This window comes from Dipodomys ordii, unplaced genomic scaffold (assembly GCF_000151885.1).
Source record: "Dipodomys ordii isolate 6190 unplaced genomic scaffold, Dord_2.0 Scaffold49, whole genome shotgun sequence".
NCBI lineage: Eukaryota > Metazoa > Chordata > Mammalia > Rodentia > Heteromyidae > Dipodomys > Dipodomys ordii.
In genome coordinates this window covers 692,311-712,636 of record NW_012267265.1, presented here as the reverse complement: position 1 = coordinate 712,636, position 20,326 = coordinate 692,311, and the positions used below count along the sequence as shown (strand labels likewise).

At 42.6% G+C, this 20,326-nt stretch overlaps 1 protein-coding gene across 1 annotated transcript in view; it reads right to left on the bottom strand.

The window, feature by feature from the left end:
• Positions 1-10,718: 10,718 nt before the first annotated feature.
• Positions 10,719-20,326, bottom strand: part of LOC105988435 (UDP-glucuronosyltransferase 2B15-like) — a 74,305-nt gene continuing 64,697 nt past the window's right edge. Inside the window, exon 6 of the mRNA XM_013020071.1 lies at positions 10,719-11,103. Coding sequence (XP_012875525.1) covers positions 10,719-11,103 — 385 coding nt within the window. The remainder of the gene's footprint in view (positions 11,104-20,326) is intronic.

Below are 20,326 nucleotides of genomic sequence, written 5' to 3'. Positions count from 1 at the left end.
AAAAAAATAAAATGTGTCTGCTATACTAGTGTTGCCAGTACTTTTCAAAATACAGTGCCTTGTTTTGCAGTTATGGTGAAAGGGGAGAAATACATACGGAATATTGCTGATAATAATTGATACCAGAATTGACGATACAATTACGTGTACTGATACTTTGAATCATAAATATTTCTTGCTTCAGATATTCTGACTATTAAACAGCCATACTTAACTTGCACTTTACAAGTTATTTTTTAAAATTATAGCTGTTCTGAATAAAAAAAAACATAGTACTAAGGATCTAAGAATAATCACATGTTTTTCTAACAGGATTAATCAGGTAATTTTAAAAGTCCTAGTGATCAAATTAAAGCATTACTATAGATAGTTTAGGAAGCATTAAATAGAATATAAATTAGAGCTTAGATTATGTCTTACTGTTTAAGAACAATATAAACAATTGTGGAAGTGTTTTTTTTTTCTTTTAAAGAAACCACACCACTCTCCCCCCCCAAAAAAAAACCCTGACCCTTAAGTGATGGATGTATTCATCTTTTTCACCATATCAAGATTTCAACTATCTTTCCTTCATGTAGTATTAGCCAAATATTTACTTTATAAACATTTATTTTGTAAACAGTAGCTAGTGAGAGCTTAGGCTGAAAGAAAGTTCTAACTGAATAGGATGAGTTAGACTCATTTATGGAAGGAGCGTTCATATGCCCCTAATTCATTGCTGTCCTCATCTTCCTTGAAATCAACTGTTGTCATCATTAGTAACTCCTTTCAGACCTTTCAGTCATTTGCCCTGGTTAAGAATAAGCCAGGCCCAAAGAAACATAGGTCCCATGGTTTCCCTTATTTGCAATATCTAGTACATGTATGAGTCAAGCAGAAAAGGTCAGATAATGTGATGTCAGGAAATTGAACCCTTAGATATGTATCTTAAAGTTTTTTTCTTTCATGCATGCGTTTCTAATGCACTTATAAGATTATCTCTTTGTTGCTTTGTATGTCCCTCCCCCACAGTATAACCCCTGCTTTCACTATATTTGATGTCAGTATAACTTGAGGAGGAGAAGGGGAAAAACAAGTCGTTTAAGGATACAGGTGGACCCATTGCAACAATGAGAAGTACAAGTTGTCATGTTGAAAATGAACTTTACAACTTTGGTGGGGGGGGAGATTGGTGGGGGGAGGCTTGGAAGGGATGTGAAGGGTAAACAAAAGAGGAGGCTGCAATGCTTGGTAAGAAATGTATGCATTATCCTGCCCATGTAACTGTAACCCCTCTGTACAGTATCTTCACAAATAAAATAAAATTAAAAAAAAAAGAATGCTCATGGGTCTGATAATCATTTTCCGTTGAAATTGATGGTGAAAATAGCTATTTATTATGGCTGGAAATGAAAGTGAATCCCTGAAATCTCAGCATTCCAAATGCTGAAAGATGATGGCTATGAGTTCAAGCTGTACAGCATGACAATGTTGCAACACACACACACACAAACTATTGTGACTTATGACACACATGCTATGTTATTGATTAATTTTTCCAGTATTAACCAACTCTAAACTGATGATAATTTAAATGTTCAGACTCTAATAAGAAATTATCCTTGAAGACTAATAAAACATAAGCATAGTAACAAAAGTGTAGGATAGTTACCAATTAGGAACAATTCCCTAGGTTTAATATCTAGAAACACACACACACACACACACAACATTATACTCACATAGGATTGTTAATGACTGCTTCCAGTGCTCTGAGCAAGTCTTTCCTTGGTATTGCTCTTATATCCAGTTGAACAGCTTCTCCTTTGGCCACCATGTGAGCAATGTTATCATGTTGTTCCCCAAACAAAGGAATGCCCACCATGGGAATCCCATGATGGATCGCCTCATAGATGCTGTTAGCTCCACCATGAGTGATGAAAGCTTTTGTTTTGGGATGGCCTAGGATCAGGGGCATTGCAATACAATTGTTCATTAAAAGTCTTAGACATAAAATGAGAAATGTCTAACGTGAGCATGTAGTACAGTGTTTCCCAAATAACAATTATTGAACCAATGAAGTTACAGTTACATTGCCTTCATGTCTCACCCGTAAGTACCACTAATCCACCTGAGAGGTAAGTGAAAAATCTTATGATAGGTGCCTTAGGTTTTGTGTGACTTGAGATGTGAAAATCAATATACCATTTCCTGTTGAACAGATAGGATACACATAATGGATCATAGAGAGCAAATTCTGAAGCAAGAAAATGGTCATGTCCCATTGTAACAACGAGATGTACAAGACATTATGTTGAAAAACGAACTTTACAATTTAGTCCGGGGCTGGAACTTTACAATTGGGTGATGGGGGTTGGGGAAGTGTAGTTATGGAGGTGGGAGGGAAGGGATGGTAGGGAAAAAACAAAGGACAATGTAACAATTCTTTTTTATTGTGAAAACACTGTACAGAGGGGATACAATTACATGGGCACCATAATGAATGAATACATTTCTTATCAAGCATTGTTGCCTCCTCCTTTGTTTCCCCTTCCCATCCCATCCCTTCTCCCACCCCTCCCCCTGGCTTCCCCTTCCCCCCCTACCAGATTTCAGCCTCCCAAGTAGATAGCTTCCTGGTAAGAAATTCCCTATCATCAAGACAGAAGCAAGATGGCGGAATATAGGTGTTTTACCCAAAACAAAATAATAAAGCCCAGACAAATCACAGTGATTTTCTTGGAGTTTGAAGCAAAGTGACAGTGTACAGGGAGGACATGAAGAGGCCACTACACTGGAGAACTCAGGATTGAACTATGACTTTATAAAATAAGGGGGTAAGAACACAGACTCTTCACTTTCCCATGTTGCAACATTGAACATGAGCCAAAAGACCCTTCCCCTAGTGGAGGAGGGTTAACAGGAAACCCAACAATTGCCACTCAGAACGCTGCTCCTGGTCTTTGCTGCTGAGGAAGCCTGCTGTCCTCATAAGCCATGAGCCTAATTTGGGACACTAAGTTAGCAGACAAATGCATTGCCATGGAGAAAAAGTCCACCCCTCCTTGTGCCCTTGCCCCTCACCACCTCCCAAAGCTCTTGTTGCAGAGTGCCACGTTTCCAATCCCCTCAATGGGCCAGAAAAGCTGCGAGGCTGCTGCCCCAAGAGCTCAAGTGGCCCTGCACATTTCCTGGGTATCTTCAACCTGAGCAGTGCCAACTGCAGAGGCCTCTAGAAAACAACTGAAATCCTGTTGACCCTAACACTGCTAACCAGAACTCTGCTCAGCTTCACTGCCCACTTTACCCACAGGCCAGGCAAGCAGACTTCAATGCCCAGACAACTTCCACTTGCCACTGGATACTTGCCAAAAAGCCAATGCTGAGCTGGGTATCAAACACTGGCCCTTTGAAGTAGGCAGGTGACTCTGCCCCTCTCTTCAGGCCACCCACAACAGCAAACTTCTGAGCCTGAGTGAGGGAGCCTGTTGAAGTTCTATGAAGTAACCACTCGGCTTCGCAAATCCCGATATGACCCAGAAAGAGACATTCTCACAATGCACAGCTTAATTGATAAGGCCTAGGAAGCAAATATTGGCCCCTCTCACTCATTTTCAGTCCCATGAAGGAGCTGGGTAGCTCAATAAGTGCAGTTTAAATGCTTGAAGCAGCTATTTTATATCTTGGGCACTGTTAGGTGGTCTTCTGGGTTTTTAGGAGCAACCACTCCCAGGCCATTCCCATAAACAGACAAGTGCTCAACAGCCTCAGTGGGCTTTACAGCCTACAGCTGCTGCTGACTAGCTCTGCCTAAGAGAAATACACCTCAGCTGCAATGTGATGTCCTATCCCTATAGGATAAGCCACGGACACACCCAGAGCTCACCGCCATTGCCTACAGCTGATAATCTGTGTTGACACTACTCAAATACCCAATACCCAATACCAACACCAACACTGTCATCAAAGCTGATACATCTGATGTGGCCAATTCCCTAAGTTATAACAATGAAGTATTTTACTATGGAAATGGTCTTTTATCATGGCTGCACAACTGATCTTCCACATGCAGAAATGCCAATGTAGGGACACAAGACACATGTAAAAAAAGGGAAGATTCTATGATCTATGTACTTGGAACAAAATTTAAAGAAATCTTAATGAAATTAATGACTGGCTAAAAACTATTCAGAATAATAAATGTAAAGAAACTCAGTGAGATATAGATATTTAGAAGCCTTAATGGAACTTCAATAGGTTTGAACAAAATTTATGCTAACCAAGGCACATGAGAATATAGTCATATAAAAGATCACCAAATGATTATAAAAACAAAACAAGCTGTATTATAACAACATAACATTTAAATATATTAAATATATTTTGCATATGATACTCAGCAGTAAATTTACATCAGAGAAGACAGGGGTTGATATATTCAAATTCCTGAAAAACTCATTAAACCTGAGAACTCTGTCTCTGTATCTTTCTCTGTCTATATGTATCTATATATGCATGTGTGTGTATATATATGCATATATGTATATATATATTCCCTTATACATTAAGGAGAATTAAGTATTCTTCAAACTAGCAAAAATGATATGAACTAACTACTAATAGACAAATCCTGAAAATAATGCTTAAAGAGTCTTATCTTGAAAGAAAAGTATGATAGCTGCCATCATATTGACATAGAGAAGAATAAAGTAAATATACAAAAGAAAAAAAAGGAGAATCATAACATGATCATTACAAAATCTATGCAATCCCAAGAAAGAAAAGTAAGAGAAGCAGAAACACCTTGAATGGAATAGGTAAACCTCCTTACTGAAAAACATACAGACTGTTTAGATTAAAAAATATATATAACACAATACACAATGTCAGCTGTAAGAACCCTGTAAGTGAAGAAATAATGAACGTTGTACACAGAAATGCAAAGCAGAAGAAAATAAGAGTATTTAAACTAATGAAGACAAAATGGACAGTAGGTAAAAACCCATGAAACACTACAAAGGACGTCATTCCATAATGACAAATGGATGAGTACAAACAAAAGAGAAATAATAGTTCTCAATATATAGCCCCAACCCAACCAGTCTATGAATAAAACGTTATTAACCTAATGCTACTATACTGATAGTAAATAAAGCTTAGGAGACTAAACATCCAAATTTACTAAAGGACAGATAATGCAGCCAAGAAATCAACAAAGAAACATGAGAATTAAATTATACAGTAGAAGAAGCTGAACTAGCAAAACATAACATTCATTTAAGGGTGCCAGCATGAACATTTCTTTCATTAGCATAAGGAAAATTCTCTCTGATAAGCTAACTGGCAGGTACAAAACAAATATGAAAAATTCATCAATAAGATATATTTTCTTAACAGCACAGAATAAAATTAGAAATTTAAAAACAGAAAAATTTAAAAGTACCCGTAACAGAGAAATGAAAGAAAATTTCTTGAGCAAAGGATGTCACAATTAAGGAACCCAAAGTGAAATTAACATTTTCTTGATTCAGATGAAGTGGAATGGAGCAAACACAGACAGAAGAGGGAACTTAACTTGAAGGAGGAACAAGAAGAGGGAGTTTAAAAAATACACTACAAGCCAGGCGCTGGTGGCTCACGCCTGTAATCCTAGCTACTCAGGAGGCTGAGATCTGAGGATCATGGTTCAAAGCCAGCCCGGGCAGGAAAGACCATGAGACTCTTATCTCCAATAAACCACCAGAAAATCGGAAGTGGCGCTCTAGCTCAAGTGGTAGAGCGCTCGCCTTGAGCTGAAGAGCTGAGGGACAGCGTCCAGGCCCAGAGTTCAAGCCCCAGGACCGACCAAAAAAAAAAAAATACACTACAAATGCCAATCAGGAAACTAGAAAAGAATGCACCAAGCACACCCAAATGAATAGTAGCAAGAAAGAACAATGACTGGAAACAAAATAAGTTACAGACTGAAAGACAAAGGGTTAATAAAGAAGTTAGCTGATTTTAAAAAAAATATCTCAGAAACCATTATCTGGACTGATAAGGAAACAAGAGGGGAGACCCAAATGAAGAAATCAAGATGAAAGGGGAAATATTCCAACACATACTGCATGGTCATGGCTTGAGAAGACACAGGGTTAATTCTTTAGAACTTTGGCACAATTCAGCATTGGAGTTGGCTGGTCCTAGTCTTCTCTTTGCTTGGAATCTCCACCATATGTTATTGGTTTGTCCATATTTCCCACATACTTACAAACCAATTTAGTAGGTTATCTGTCCAGAAATAGATTTAGTTGTTTTACATTTTCCTATTGATTGCTGAGAAGTTGTTTCTGATAATCCCTCTAGCTGCATTTCTGAAGTATCAGTTGAGGTATCTATGCCATTGAATATGACTTTGGTTACATTAGTGATGGTTAATCTGGCAAAAATTGTCCATTTTGTTGTGTGCAGTATTTTATGCATAAATTCATAGATTATCAATTCAGAGACCTTTCAGTGTTGACTCCAGTATCCAAAAGCACAGGGTTTATGTCACAAGTCTGTCAATGCCATGGCTTTTCTCAAAATGTCAGTTTTCCATTTAGGAAGAGATGCCTCAGTGAGAACGTGGGAAGGCAGCCAGGTTCCACACTTGGGGCCAGTGTGATTTGGAAATGGTTTTTAAACTAACTTTACTAAAGAGTGATTTTATGAATGGACCCTAGTAGCAAGGGAAATGTATACCTGTTCCTTTGCTTTGTTTACTTTTCACTTCCAATGCAAAAGATTCTGCTCTCTTCAGTGTTTACCTCCATCAAATCTGCACTGCAGTGGTGACTTTCTTTGGGCCCCATTTTTGGTGGATATTTGTTTTACCTACTTTATAGACCCAGAAAATATATCATTAATCGATGTGGCTAAGCACTATTTATTAAACTCATTGACTATCTTTGGAAGTTTAGAATCCATCTTTCATTCAAGGACTTGAACTCATGCCTGAACATTTGTCCCTAAGCTTTTCTCTCTTCTTTGTTTGCTCATGGTTAGCACTCTACCACTCAAGCCAAAGCTCCACCTCCAGCTTTTGAGTGCTTAATTGGAGATTAGAATTTCAGTGATTTTCCTGCCTGGCTTGGCTTTGAACCATGATCCTTGGATCTCAGTCTTCTGAGTAGCTAGGATCAAGGAATGTGCTCTAAATATCACTTTTGCAAAATCTCTACTTTCTCTATTTTCTTACAGACAAGTGAAAAAATTGTTTTTGTGAAAAGGGTTAGATTCCTGAGTCATAATGACAGTGGCTCAGAGTTCCTGGCCTAAATGGGATTAAGGTTAAAAAAAGCAATAATTAACTAGTAATTCTAGGTCAAATAAGGTTAGAATGGGAAACATTTGTCAATCAGAATTGTTAGAGGCAATTCTCGAGTGTTAAGAAAAATCAATGCAAAATTAAAACAAGTAATCTGAATCTGTTCATAAGGAAAAAGCTAAGTAATTGCTGGTGACTATATACGTGTTTTAAGAAAAGGTACGACTAACATAAGACATTAAGAAAATTTGGCTTCTAGCCTGTTACCTGCTATTCTGGAGCCCTTAGCAGAAATTCATTGTGTGCTCTTCTATTCAGGTTTACTCAGAAATCCAGAAAATTCACTAAATCTCTCCACAGCTGGTCATGATTTTCTTTTACTTTTTCATTCATCCATTCTCTCCCTTTTCACCTCGTATAGTGAGGGAATCATCTAAAATTTCAAGAATTTGTATTAGTGCATATAAACTATTTCACTATGTAATTTCATATCCACATGTATTGTACTGCACTTTCATTAAATTAACCTGTATTAACTTCTACTAATTGCATTTTTCTTTTATCCTATTCGCTCCTTACATCTGCATGTGGAAAGCTTTCAGTAGGTTCAATGTTCCATCTTCAAACATCGGAAATGCATTTTGGTATTGTTTATACTAAATCATTCTGTCATTTTAATCTCCTTTCCCAGAGACAGTCCAACAATTACATCACTTTATATATATACATATATATACACTTATGCATATTGATTATATAAACCTACACATATAAATGTATAGTGATAAAACAGTGATATATATATATATATGCAAAGGCAGAGAGTAGCATATGTAGTTATAGATATATTCACCATATATATGGTATTATGTATACAGATATAATACTATACATATAATAACACTGGATAGATAGATATAGATATAGATATAGATACAGATACTGATATAGATATAGATATAGATATACTCTCGGTGTACTCTGCATGTGAGAGGAAACTTGTGACCTTAGTCCTTCAGGACCCGATTTACTGTGTTTAACGCACTAATCTCCAATTTCTACTCAGTTTTTTTTGCAAATGATATGACATTCTTATTTCTGTAAAATATTCTAATATATACATGTATAAATCTCTATTCATATTCCTTTATAGGTATATATGTGTATATATATTTATATATGGATACATCTCTATTTTTCTCACTCATTGAAAAGTCAAAGGTCATGTAAACTGATTTCATAACTTGGCTTTTAATAAATAACACTGCATTAAACATCTGAGTGTGCAATTACATTACTTCAGAGATATGACCAACAGTGATATTAAGTCATTCACTAGCTCCATGTCTAGTTTTTGAAAATCTTCCATGTTGCTTTCCATAGGAGCTGCACTGGTTTGCATTGCTCTCATATCATGTTTTCTTTTCCCTTATAACCTGGTTAGCATCTGTTGTGCTCTTTTATGAATTTTATTTTTGAGTTACCAATTCTTTGTAATATGAGGACTATGAGGACTATGATATTTGCATCTATACACATTGTGCACTTGGAAAATATTTTCCTTTTCCACTCTATTCTCACTCCCCTCCACGGTCTCTCCTTTCTCAAGTAACATTTTGTTCATTTAATCATGACACTGTCATCGATGTGTGTGTTCAATGTCCTTTTATCCTCTGTGCTCCACAGTAGCCTGTCCTTTGTCTCTTCTTCCTTTTGACGATCCCCTTTAAAAGGTCCTGCATTTAACTTCGTGTTGTCTGCTAAATACTATCATTATCATCATCATTTATGTGTCCACACCACACATGAGTAAGACCATACTGTATTTGCCATTTTGATTTTGATTCACAACAGTCAACCTGATGATTTCCAGTTTTATTTATTTATTTATTTATTCATTCATTCATTCATTTATTTTGTCAGTCATGGGGCCTGAACTCTAGGTCTGGTGCTGTCTCTCAGCTCCTCAGCTCAAGCTTAGTGCTCTACCACTTGAGCCACATGCCACTTCCGGCTTTTTTTCCCGTTTATGAGGTGTTCATGCATGCAAGTTATGCACTCTACAACTGAGCCAGCTTCCCAGCCCCTCCAGTTTTATTTATTTTCCTGAAAATGATATAGTTAAATTTTTCCTTATGGTAGAGTAATATTCCTTTGTATATCTAATGTTAATAGGCAATCATATTATATATAATAATTTGAGGAAGAAATTAAAAGTAGACTAGAACTTGTTTTGAATAGTATATATAGAGCTTCATTATTAGTGCAGAAAAAAGTACCTGCAAAGTTTTCTTCTGTTAAAAACTTAATATAATAAGGAACACAGATGTATTATTGTTGTATTTTGTACATTTGCTTGTTTCCTATGTTTAAAATATAGACTGATTATAAATTTAAGTGTTAATAAATAGTAGCTGTCATTACCTATTTCCTTTTGTAATGTTACTTTCATAATTAGTTTTATTGATAACACCTCCTATTGCACAGCAGTAGGAATAAAAATGACAGTCTCATGTTTGCTAGGTCAGTGTAAGAACATTGAGCATATACAGTTTTGCCTTTACTCAAATCAACCCATCACCATACTGTCTCCATTTCCCAAGGAACAGGGATTAAACTTGTTCAACACAATGCCCATCAGATCCCTTATTTTATTCATTTATTCATTTATTTATGTCAGTAATGGGCCTTGAACTCAGCAACTCATGGTCTGGATTGGTTTTGCTCAAGTTTAGTACTCATATTAAACGGAGTTCGAATTTTGTTTTTTGGTGGTTAATAGAGTTAACACTCTCCTAGACTTTCCTTCCTAGGCTGGCTTTGAACTGTGATCCTCGGATCTCAGTCTCTTGAGTTGCTGGGATTACAGGTATGAGCCACCGTGGTCTCAATGATATCTAATTTTCTTATATTCATTACATTCATAAAATGTATCCATATGTCAAAAGCAATAATCATGTCTCACTGATAATGTATAATGCACACCTTCTAACTTTTCTACCCACACCGGGCCTTTTAAGTAAATTTTCACTTCCTTTGTAGTTGGCTATCTTCACGAAGATTGTAGTTCCTTTTAATTCGCCCTGCTTCACTTCCTCTCACTCACTCTTCATGTTTAGAAACTCTTGGTTAGCTTTGATTTAGCAGAAGTTTACTTCAGTTATTGTCAACTCTCTCCCATATGTCAGTAGTCTGAATAAAATGTTACCTCTTTTACCCTATCTCTCTTTTTCTTTGGACAGACACACAAAAAGTTCATTTCATTTTGTCTTACTAACATATTCCTTTTCTGAAAATGCCCAAAAAACTTTGGATTTTATGCTTCTCTCAAACTAACAAACTCAAATTTCCATACGTCCCAGTTGATTCATTTATATTCTCTACATAAATCAGTGACATGGAACTTGCTGAGGAACTCTGACATTAGAATTGTACATTGCTTCATTTTTAATCAAGAGTAAGATCCATTTGAAAATACAAAAGGCATAGGTTTAGGTAAAATGTGGATGTTCTTCCTTAGCAGGCTTTTAGTCCATTCCCTGAGGTGTTGAAAGCTGTACTCCCTCTTTTTCTTCTTGCCCATCTTCAAAGCCTTTTGGTAAACAAGCAAGCAACATTTTAAGATAAGGAAAGTAACAGTGGCCACACAGGCCAGTAGGAATCCGATGACATCCAGAGAGTGATACTGGTACCAGGTGAGGTTGTGGGAAAGTGGCCTCAGATGCTTGGCTCCTTTGTGGCACATGACAAATTCAATCCAGAAGACAGCTCGATCCAGGGGCTTCATAGGCTGATCATGGTGAATGGTTGACAACAACATAGCATTCTTTTTGTAGCTAAAAGTAAATCAAATTGATGTAAGTATATCAAATGAACTAGAAAATATAGATATTGAAATTTTCTGCAAATGATTCTAAAATATTTTGAGAGAAAAGAGAATGTTTCCTTCTGCTGTATTTTTAGACATGTTAGTATAAAAGGCAAGAGCTTCTTAATGACCCTGGATTTAACCATTTAGAAAAATATTGTTAACACAAGAATTTCTGAAGACAAAAGTAGAATCATTGAAAAAATCAACAGCAATATAAATGCCTAATTATTAATGCATCTCTTGTTCAAAGTTTAGAATTGTGTCATAATTTAGAGATAGATAGGTAATTTAATCAAGAAATTTTTCCCCTGAAGGCTCTCTTTATCATTTATTGGTGCTTAATTATTATTTAACTACAAAATTCCCTGCCTCCTTTGTTTTGTTCTGGTCTTAGGGCTTCACACCCCCCTTGAGCTTTCTTTGCTCAGGGGAAGAACTCTACCACTTGAGCCTCAGATCCAGTTCTGGCTCTTTAAATGTTAAGTTGAGATCAGAGTCTGAGGGACTTTTCTGCCTGGCTTGATGTCAAACCACAATTCTCAGGTCTCAGCCTCTGGAATCACAGCTAGAATCACAGGCATCAGCCGTTGGCTGTAATCTAGCCTTCCTCTTATTTCTTGACCCTTTCACTTACTTTTTCAACTATGACTTGCCTTTTCCTTTTATGAACCTCTTTTGAAATGTTTCAGTTTTTATTTGTTTGCTGTTATACCACGAAAAGATAGGAAATGGAAAAATAGAAATAATTGAGTTCTTGAATTATGAGAAGTAATGTACTCATGTTTAGGATGATTTTAATTATTCAGCTTTTCAGATAGACAATTAAAAACATTTGCTAACATTGCTGTTATTTTTCTTGTTAGTATTATGATGTTAGATATAATAAGAGGGTGCTTTGGTTTCTTTGAGACATTATAGGTACATAGGATTTGTGTTGAAATGATTCTTTCCAGTATGTAAGGTGAAAATGGGCATGAGTGGAGAATGATTATTAAGGGTAAATTCCAAGGTGCTATAGAAGGAGAGTATTGCAATGGCAAGTAAAGTGACTTGTATCCCTATTATTTAAAAAAGAACTCACTGATATGGGTGAGCTTCAGCCAGGACTAGTGGTGAACCTGTTTGTAATACAGCAGCCAAAAATTAAAAGGAAATGCATCAAAAAATGAATGAAATGTGTGTTACATCCTAAGATTTAGCATGTATCATCTAGTTAAGTAATCTTCTGTATCTCTCAGTATCAACATTGTATCTGTTCAAAATTTAATAAGAACAAAAAGTGAGAGATGTATTTTATAGCAAATAAAAATACAAAAAAACACTGCCTTGCAAAAGAAAAGAAGATAAAATATGGCTCACAAAGTATATGTTATGTTGCCCGATACCTGTAGGAAAATGGAAATCAGAGGTAGATGCTGCTGGCTCCTGACTGTAAACTTGTCTACCCCAGGAGGCTAGGTCCTGACAGTCACAGCTCAAAACTGGAAAAAGTCTCCAGAATTTACCTCAAATAACCAGCAAAGAATAAAGTCAGAGTCATAGCTTAACTCATAGAATGCCCTTAAGAAAGCTAAACAGCTAACTATTAAGCTCTGAGTTCAAACCCAGTACCCCCAAAAAAGATCAAATAACACATCTTTTACAATGTGTCTGCTGTAGCTAGGATTACAGTCATGAGCCACTGGCGCCCTGCCATAACAAATATTTTTGTGCACCCTTCTCCCTGGAGAGAAGCTCTGTGAAAATATGTTGTCCTGTTTGACCAGAAACAGCATCAAACTATTCAGTATTCTTTCCTCAGAATACTGAGTATTGTATTAAGTGATGTTATGTTGCATAATGTTCAGCATTATGGAGTGAGTACATGATACTAACATAAATATTCATTCTATGAAGGCCTCATGAAACTGTAGCTTTTAAACTGGCCATTTAACTTCCCCTAGATGCTGGTTGTCAACCTGGTCACATTGATCTGGACAGACAGATCATGTGGTGGCTGACTAGGCCTTTCCATGGCACACCCGCATCACAACTCACACTGCTGTACTGCATGTTAAGGCTGCACCTACTGCCTCATGACCAGCACATGAACAAATGTTATTTTTGTTCACCCTTTGCTAATGACAGATTCCTTAGATTTTATTATAAATCAATTAATGTGCTGTGTGTGTGTTTTTGTGTGTGAAAGGCAGTCTGGTAAGAGTCTATCTTGATACCTCAGTTTATTAGCAGTTATAAGTAATCATTAAAATAAGCAATTATAGAACTAACTATGCATTTTTTCTCTTTATCCATTAGAGGAATATTTGAATTCCAGAGTCGATAATTCTATAATATTCACAGAAATTATTTTCCCAGCAATTCTCAAACTAGTTTCCTACAGTGTACCAAACTGTTCCTTGATTCTTAAGTTCCAATATGAATATTCTTTATGACTGTGGCTGGATTTCTTACCTCTACTTGATTCACATTAGGAGCTTAAAATATTTATTTATTGCACAGAAACATTGGCAAATGTCATCTGGAATACTGGGACTAGGTAATTGAATTCAACGTACTGATGGATAATATTTTATTAAATGCAAAAACATGATTTTAAACAATAAATGAATGTGGAATCACTAGAAGTTATAGTTATTGAGTCTGTGCTAAAACATTGGATCTGTCAAGAATAAGGAAAACTTTTAGAAAATCCTGAAAACTGGTCTCACCCCTATGGCCCCAGCTACCTAAGATTCTGAGATCAGAAAGCACGAAGTCTGAAGCTGTCGTGGTCAGAAATATCCTCAAGACTACCCCTCCAATGAAGTATGAACATGCTGGAGGCGTGGCTAAGCGCGGGCGAATGGAGTGGAGGCTCGGTGGAGGGGCATGGCCTAGCGCAGGCGAATGGAGTGAAGAGGAGACTGAGGGGCGTGGTTTAGCGCAGGCGAATGGAGTGGAGGCTTGGGGGGCGTGGCTTGGAGTGGGGAAGCCTCATTTGCATAATGCTGGTGACCCGGCCTATCAGGGTAGCAATGGCTTTGGGGGCGTGGCCTGGCAGCTGAGTGAGGCTGCTATGTGCATGGCTTGGCCTCTCTGTGAAGCAGTTAGGGGCGTGGCCTGGCCTCTGTGCTCTTTATGTGCAGCTGCGGCCCTGCCCCGGATCCCTGCGGTGGCTGTGGCCGCACAGGAAACTATGCCCCACCCGGGGCGGAGCGACTTCTGGTGCCAGAGCCCGCAGGGCGGGAGAGCGGGGGATGGGAAAGAAAGGGGAGGGGCCCCCGCCCCACCCCTCCGCCAATCACAGCGCTGCTCTTGACACCGTCCCGCCCCCTCCACCAATCACAGCTCAGCCCCTGATACAATCCCGCCCCTCTGTCAATCACAGCGCCTCACCTGACAGGTCCCAGAACCACCCCACCAATCACAGGGCCGCCCTTGACACAGCCACGCCCCCTCTGTCAATCACAGCCTTGGCCCTGAGACAATCCCACCCACTCTGTCAATCACAGCGCTGCCCCTGATACAATCCCGCCCCTCTGTCACTCACAGCGCAGCCCCTGACAGAGCCTCGCCCCACCACTGCCCCCCTGCACCAATCACTGCGCAGCCACTGACAAAAACCCGCCCCTCTGTCACTCACAATGCAGCCTCTGACACAGCCACGCCCCTACGTCATCACAGCCTCGCCCTTGACACAGCCACGCCCCTCTGTCCATCACAGAGCCACTCTAGGCACAGCCACGCCCCTCTGCCAATCACAGCGCTGCTCCTGACTCAGTCACGCCCCTCTACCAATCACAGCGCTACTCTAGGCACAGCCACGCCCCCTCTGCCAATCACAGCGCAGCCCCTGACACAGCCACACTCCTCTGCCAATCACAGCGCAGCCCCTGACACAGCCATGCCCCTCTACCAATCACAGCGCAGCCCCTGACACAGCCACGCCCCTCCACCAATCACAGCGCAGCCCCTGTTCTCAGGCACCCCCCCCAGAATGTTGTATGGGTGGGTTCCAGAACATTCTAGAGGGTTTCCAGAAATGTTCTGGAAGGTTCTGGAAGGTTCTGGAAGGTTCCAGAAGAGTCTATGGTCGATTCCAGGACCGTGCAGGATTGTCACAGGACAGGAGAGGACAGTCAAGTACTACAGTGTAGTACAGAACTCTCCAGAATATTCTAGAATACTCCAGGATATGCCAGAATACTGTCGTGTACTACAGAACATTCCAGAACACTCCAGAATACTGTAGTGTACTACAAAACACACTACAGAATACGATAGAGTACTACAGAACATTCTAGAACATTCCAGAACACTCAAGAATACTATAGAACACTCCAGGACACGCCAGAATACTATAGAATACTCCAGAATACTGTAGTGTACTACAGAACACACTACAGAATACTATAGTGTACTACAGAACATTCCAGAACACTCCACAATACTCCAGAATAGTATAGAACACTCCAGAACATGCCAGAATACTCCAGAATAGTATACTGTACTGCAGAACACACTACAGTATACTATGGTATACCACAGAACATTCCAGAACACTTCAGAATACTCCAGAACATTCCAGAACAGTCCAGAATACTATAGAACATTCCAGAACACGCCAGAAGACTCCAGAACACTATAGAACACTCCAGGATACCACAGGATGCTACGGAATATTCCAACAAACGCCAGTATGCGACCCTAGCTCATGTGGATCCCACGGTAGGATGACGTCACTCACGGATCCCAGGGTAGGATGATGATGTCACACACAGGCCGCGGGGTGTGATGATGTCACGCACGCTATGTTTATTACGCGTCATGACGCGCATGATACATCACCTGACATGACATTAATTTAATTGGATCTTTGATTCCACTTTATTTCCTTGGATTCGATTTTATTTCCCCATTATGTCTGTCTGTCTGTCCCTCTGTCTGTCTGTCTCTGTCTGTCTGTCTCTGTGTCTGTCGTGTCTCCCTGTCTGTCTGTCTGTCTGTGTCTGTGTCTGTCTGTCTCTGTCTGCCTGTCTATGTCTGTCTGTCTCTATGTCCGTCTGTCTGTCTGTCTGTCTGTCTCTCTGTGTCTGTCTGCCTGTCTCTGTGTCCGTCTGTCTGTTTGTGTCTGTCTGCCTCTCTGTCTGACTCTGTCGTCTGTCTGTCTGTGTCTGTCTGTCTGCCTATGTCTGTCTCTGTCTGTCTGCCTATGTCTGTCTCTGTGTCCGTCTGTCTGTCTGTGTCTGTCTGTGTCTGTCTGTGCTGTCTCTGTCTGTCTGTGTCTGTCTGTCTCTCTGTGTCTGTCTGTCTGTGTCTGTCTATGTCTGTCTGTCTGTCTGTGTCTGTCTGTGTCTGTCTGCCTGTCTCTGTCTGTCTCTGTGTCCGTCTATCCGTCTGTATCTGTCTTTGTCTGTCTGTGTCTGTCTGTCTGCCTGTCTCTGTCTGTCTCTGTGTCCATCTGTCTGTGTCTGTCTCTGTCTCTGTCTGTCTGTCTCTGTATCGGTCCATCTGTCCGTCCCCTCCCCTCCCCCCAGGCCCTGGGCCTCTCGGGCCGCAGCTGGGCAGGAAGTGGCGCTGGACGGGGTTGGCCGGGGTCAGGGCTGCGGCCTCAGCTTCCCCCCGGGCGCCACGGCAACGCTTCCTGCCGAGGGGGGGGAGCGAGAACGAGACAGAGCGAGTGAGCCGGGCCCAGCACCCCCCCCCCCCGCCCTGGCCCCAGACAGAGACCAAGGCCCCAGCACCTGCCTGGTGCTGGGTGCTGGGTGCTCAGTGCTGGGTGCTCAGTGCTCAGTGCTCCATGCACATTGCTGGGTGCTGAATATCAGGGTGCTGGAGACTCAGTGTTCACTGCTCAGTCCTGGGTGCTCAGTATCAGGGTGCTCAGTGCTCAATATTCACTGCTGGGTTCTGGGTGCTGGGTGCTCAGTATCCAGGTGCTGGATGCTTGAGGCTCAATGCCATGGGCTGGGTGCTCAGTGCTCAGTGCTCCATGCACAGTGCACAGTGCTCTGTACTCAGTATCCAGGTCATGGGTGCTCAGTGCTCACTGCTGGGTGCTGGGTGCTCAGTGCTCCATGCACACAGGATGCTCAGTGCTCAGTACTCAATATCAGAGTGCTAGGTGCTGGGTGCTGGGTGCTCAGTATCCACGTGCTGGATGCTTGAGGCTCAATGCTATGGGCTGGGTGCTGGATGCTCAATGCTCAATATCAGAGTGCTGGGTGCTCAGTACTCACTGCTGGGTGCTTATTGTTCACTGTTGGATGCTCAGTGCTCAGTGCTCAATATCAGAGTGCTGGGTGCTCAGCGTTCACTGTTGGGTGCTGGGTGCGCAGTATCCAGGTGCTAGGTGCTCAGCGTTCACTGCTGGGTGCTCAGTATCCAGGTGCTGGGTGCTCAGTGTTCATTGCTGGGTGCTGGTTGCTTAGTGCTCAGTGCTCACTGCTGGGTGTTCAGTGCTCATTGCTCACTGCTGGGTGCTGGGTGCTCAGTGCTCAGTAGCAGGGTGCTGGGTGCTGGGTGCTCAGTGTTCACGGCTGCGTGCTGGCTGCTCAGTATCCAGGTGCTGGATGCTTGAGGCTCAATGCTACGGGCTGGGTGCTGGGTGCTCAGTGCTCACTGCTGGATGCTCAGTATCCAGGTGCTGGGTGCTCGGTGCTCACTGCTGGGTGCTGGGTGCTCAATGCTGGGTGCTCAGTATCAGGGTGCTGGGTGCTGGGTGCTCAGTTCCGGCCTGGGCGACGGCTCCTCTTGCTCAGCCTGGCCTGGCGCCAACACCACAGCCCAGATGACCTGGGGGGGGGAGGATGGGGTCAGAGGGCATGAACCCTGGAGCAGGGGGATGCTGTCTGTCTGTCCATCTCCACTCAGTCTGTCTGTCTGTCCACCTGGCTGTCCATCTGCTTCTCCTGTCCATCCATCCGTCCATCTGTCCATCCATCCATCCCTGGTCTGTCTGTCTGTCTGTCTGTCCCTCTGTCTGTCCATGTGTTCATGTGTCATCTGTTTGTCTGTCTGCCTCTCAGTCTCTGTCTGTCTGTCGGTCTCTGTGTCTGTCTCTCAGTCTGTCATTCTGTCTGTCTGTCTGTCTGTCTGTCCGGCTCCTCTAGGTCTGTCTGTCCAACTGGCTGTCCATCTGCTTCTCCTGTCATTCTGTCTGTCTGTCTGTCTGTCTGTCCTGTCTTGGTCATCTGTCCATCCCTGGTCTGTCTGTCTGTCTGTCCCTCGGCCTCTGCATCTGTCTGTCTGTCTACAGATCTGTTAGTGTCTGGGCCCTGGGCTGTCCGTGTGTCCATCTGTCTGTGTGTCCACAAGTCATCTGTCTGTCTGTCTGTCTGTGTCTGTCTGTCTGTGTCTGTCTGTCTGTCTGTCTGTGTCTGTGTCTGTGTCTGTCTGTCTGTGTCTGTCTGTCTGTCTGTCTCACCCTATACATGTGTCCCTCTGTCTGTCTGTCTTGATGTCTGTCTGTCTGTCTGTCTGAGTCTATCCATGAGCCTGTCTGTCTGTCCGAGTCTCTGTCCGTGTGTCTGTCTGTCTGTCTGTGTGTGAGTTTGTCTGTCTATCTGTCTCAGTTTACCCGTGTGTCTCTCCGTGTCTGTCTGTATCTCTGTCTCTGTGTCTGTCTGTCTGTCCGACTCCTCTCTGTCTCTTGTCTCTGTCTGTCTGTCCCTCTGTCTGTCTGTGTCTGTCTCTGTCTGTCTGTCTGTCTGTGTCTGTCTGTCTGTCTGTCTCTCTGTCTGTGTCTGTCTTTCTGTCTGTGTCTCTGTCTCTTTGTCTGTGTCTGTCTCTGTCTGTCTGTCTCTGTCTGTCTCTGTCTGTCTGTCTCTCTGTCTGTCCATTTGTCTGTCTGTCTGTCTCTGTCTGTGTCTGTCTGTGTCTGTCTGTCTGTGTCTGTGTCTGTCTGTCTGTGTCTGTGTCTGTCTGTCTGTGTCTGTCTGTGTCTGTGTCTGTCTGTCTGTGTCTGTGTCTGTCTGTCTGTATCTGTCTGTCGGTCTCTCTGTCCATCTGTACCCACCTGGTGTGGGGCATGGTCGCTGATCTTGTCCCGGATTCGGGGGACAGGGCCGCACAGCTCAGCCCGGTGGAGGAGCCTGTGGGGAGGAGGAGGAGGAGGAAGGAGTGTCCGTGCCTCAGTTTCCCCTCTGGGATTTCCGACCTCTTCCCTTGGGTTCGATTCCCCCACCCCTCCCACAGTCCTGCCCCCCAGGATCACGGGTTCAAATCCAGCCCTCACCTCCTGCAGGCCCAGCCCAGGCCCAACGCACACAGCAGCAACCCCAGGCCGGGCAGCAGCGGGGTCACGACCTGGCCCAGGCGGGGAGCCGGTGTGACCTCTGACCCTGAGGAAGGGGGGACACAGGAGGGGAAACTGAGGCACCACCCACCCCTGAACTCCCTTCCCCTTCCCCGAGGAGCTAGGAAATCCCAGAGGGTAAACTGAGGCATGGAATCACCCACCCAGCACCCAGGCCCTGAGGGCTCGGGGACCCCTCCTAGGCCACAAGGCGCTCGACCACCCGAACCAGGACTGCCATCATGTCTTTTGCCATCTACCCAACGCACCAAACTCCAAGGGTCGACTCCAGACCCCCCAGCTGCCCACCCGTACATCCCCGGCCCGGACGCGTAAGACCTGACAGGGCCGGGGCTCCGGGCTGGGCAGGGTGTAAGCGTTGGAGAAGGTTCCAGAAACTTCGATCTGGGTGATGAAGACAAAGAGGGGAAACTGAGTCACAAGAGATCACCCAGCAACCCAGCAACACACCAACACCACGATGGAGGGGAACGGGACGTGGACCAAGTGGTCAAAGACCACAGGAAGGGGAGAACAGAAAGATCCGGAAGGGCCGGGAGTGAGTTCGAGACTCAGGGGCTGACATATTGGATGGGGAAGAGGGGAGGGGAGGACTCACAGGAAGATCCGGGGTCCCAGGGTGACGGTCACACTAGAACAAGGAAGCCATGGTTAGGTGTGCGAATGATGGGTGGATAGACGGGTGGATGGATGGATGGGTGGATGGATGCATGGATGGATGGATGGGTGGATGGATGGATGGGTGGATGGATGGATGGGTGGATGGATGGATGGATGGGTGGATGGATGGGTGGATAGATGTATGGATGTATGGATGGGTGGGTGGATGGATGGATGGGTGGATGGATGGGTGAGTGAGTGGAAAGATGGATGGATGGGTGGATGGGTG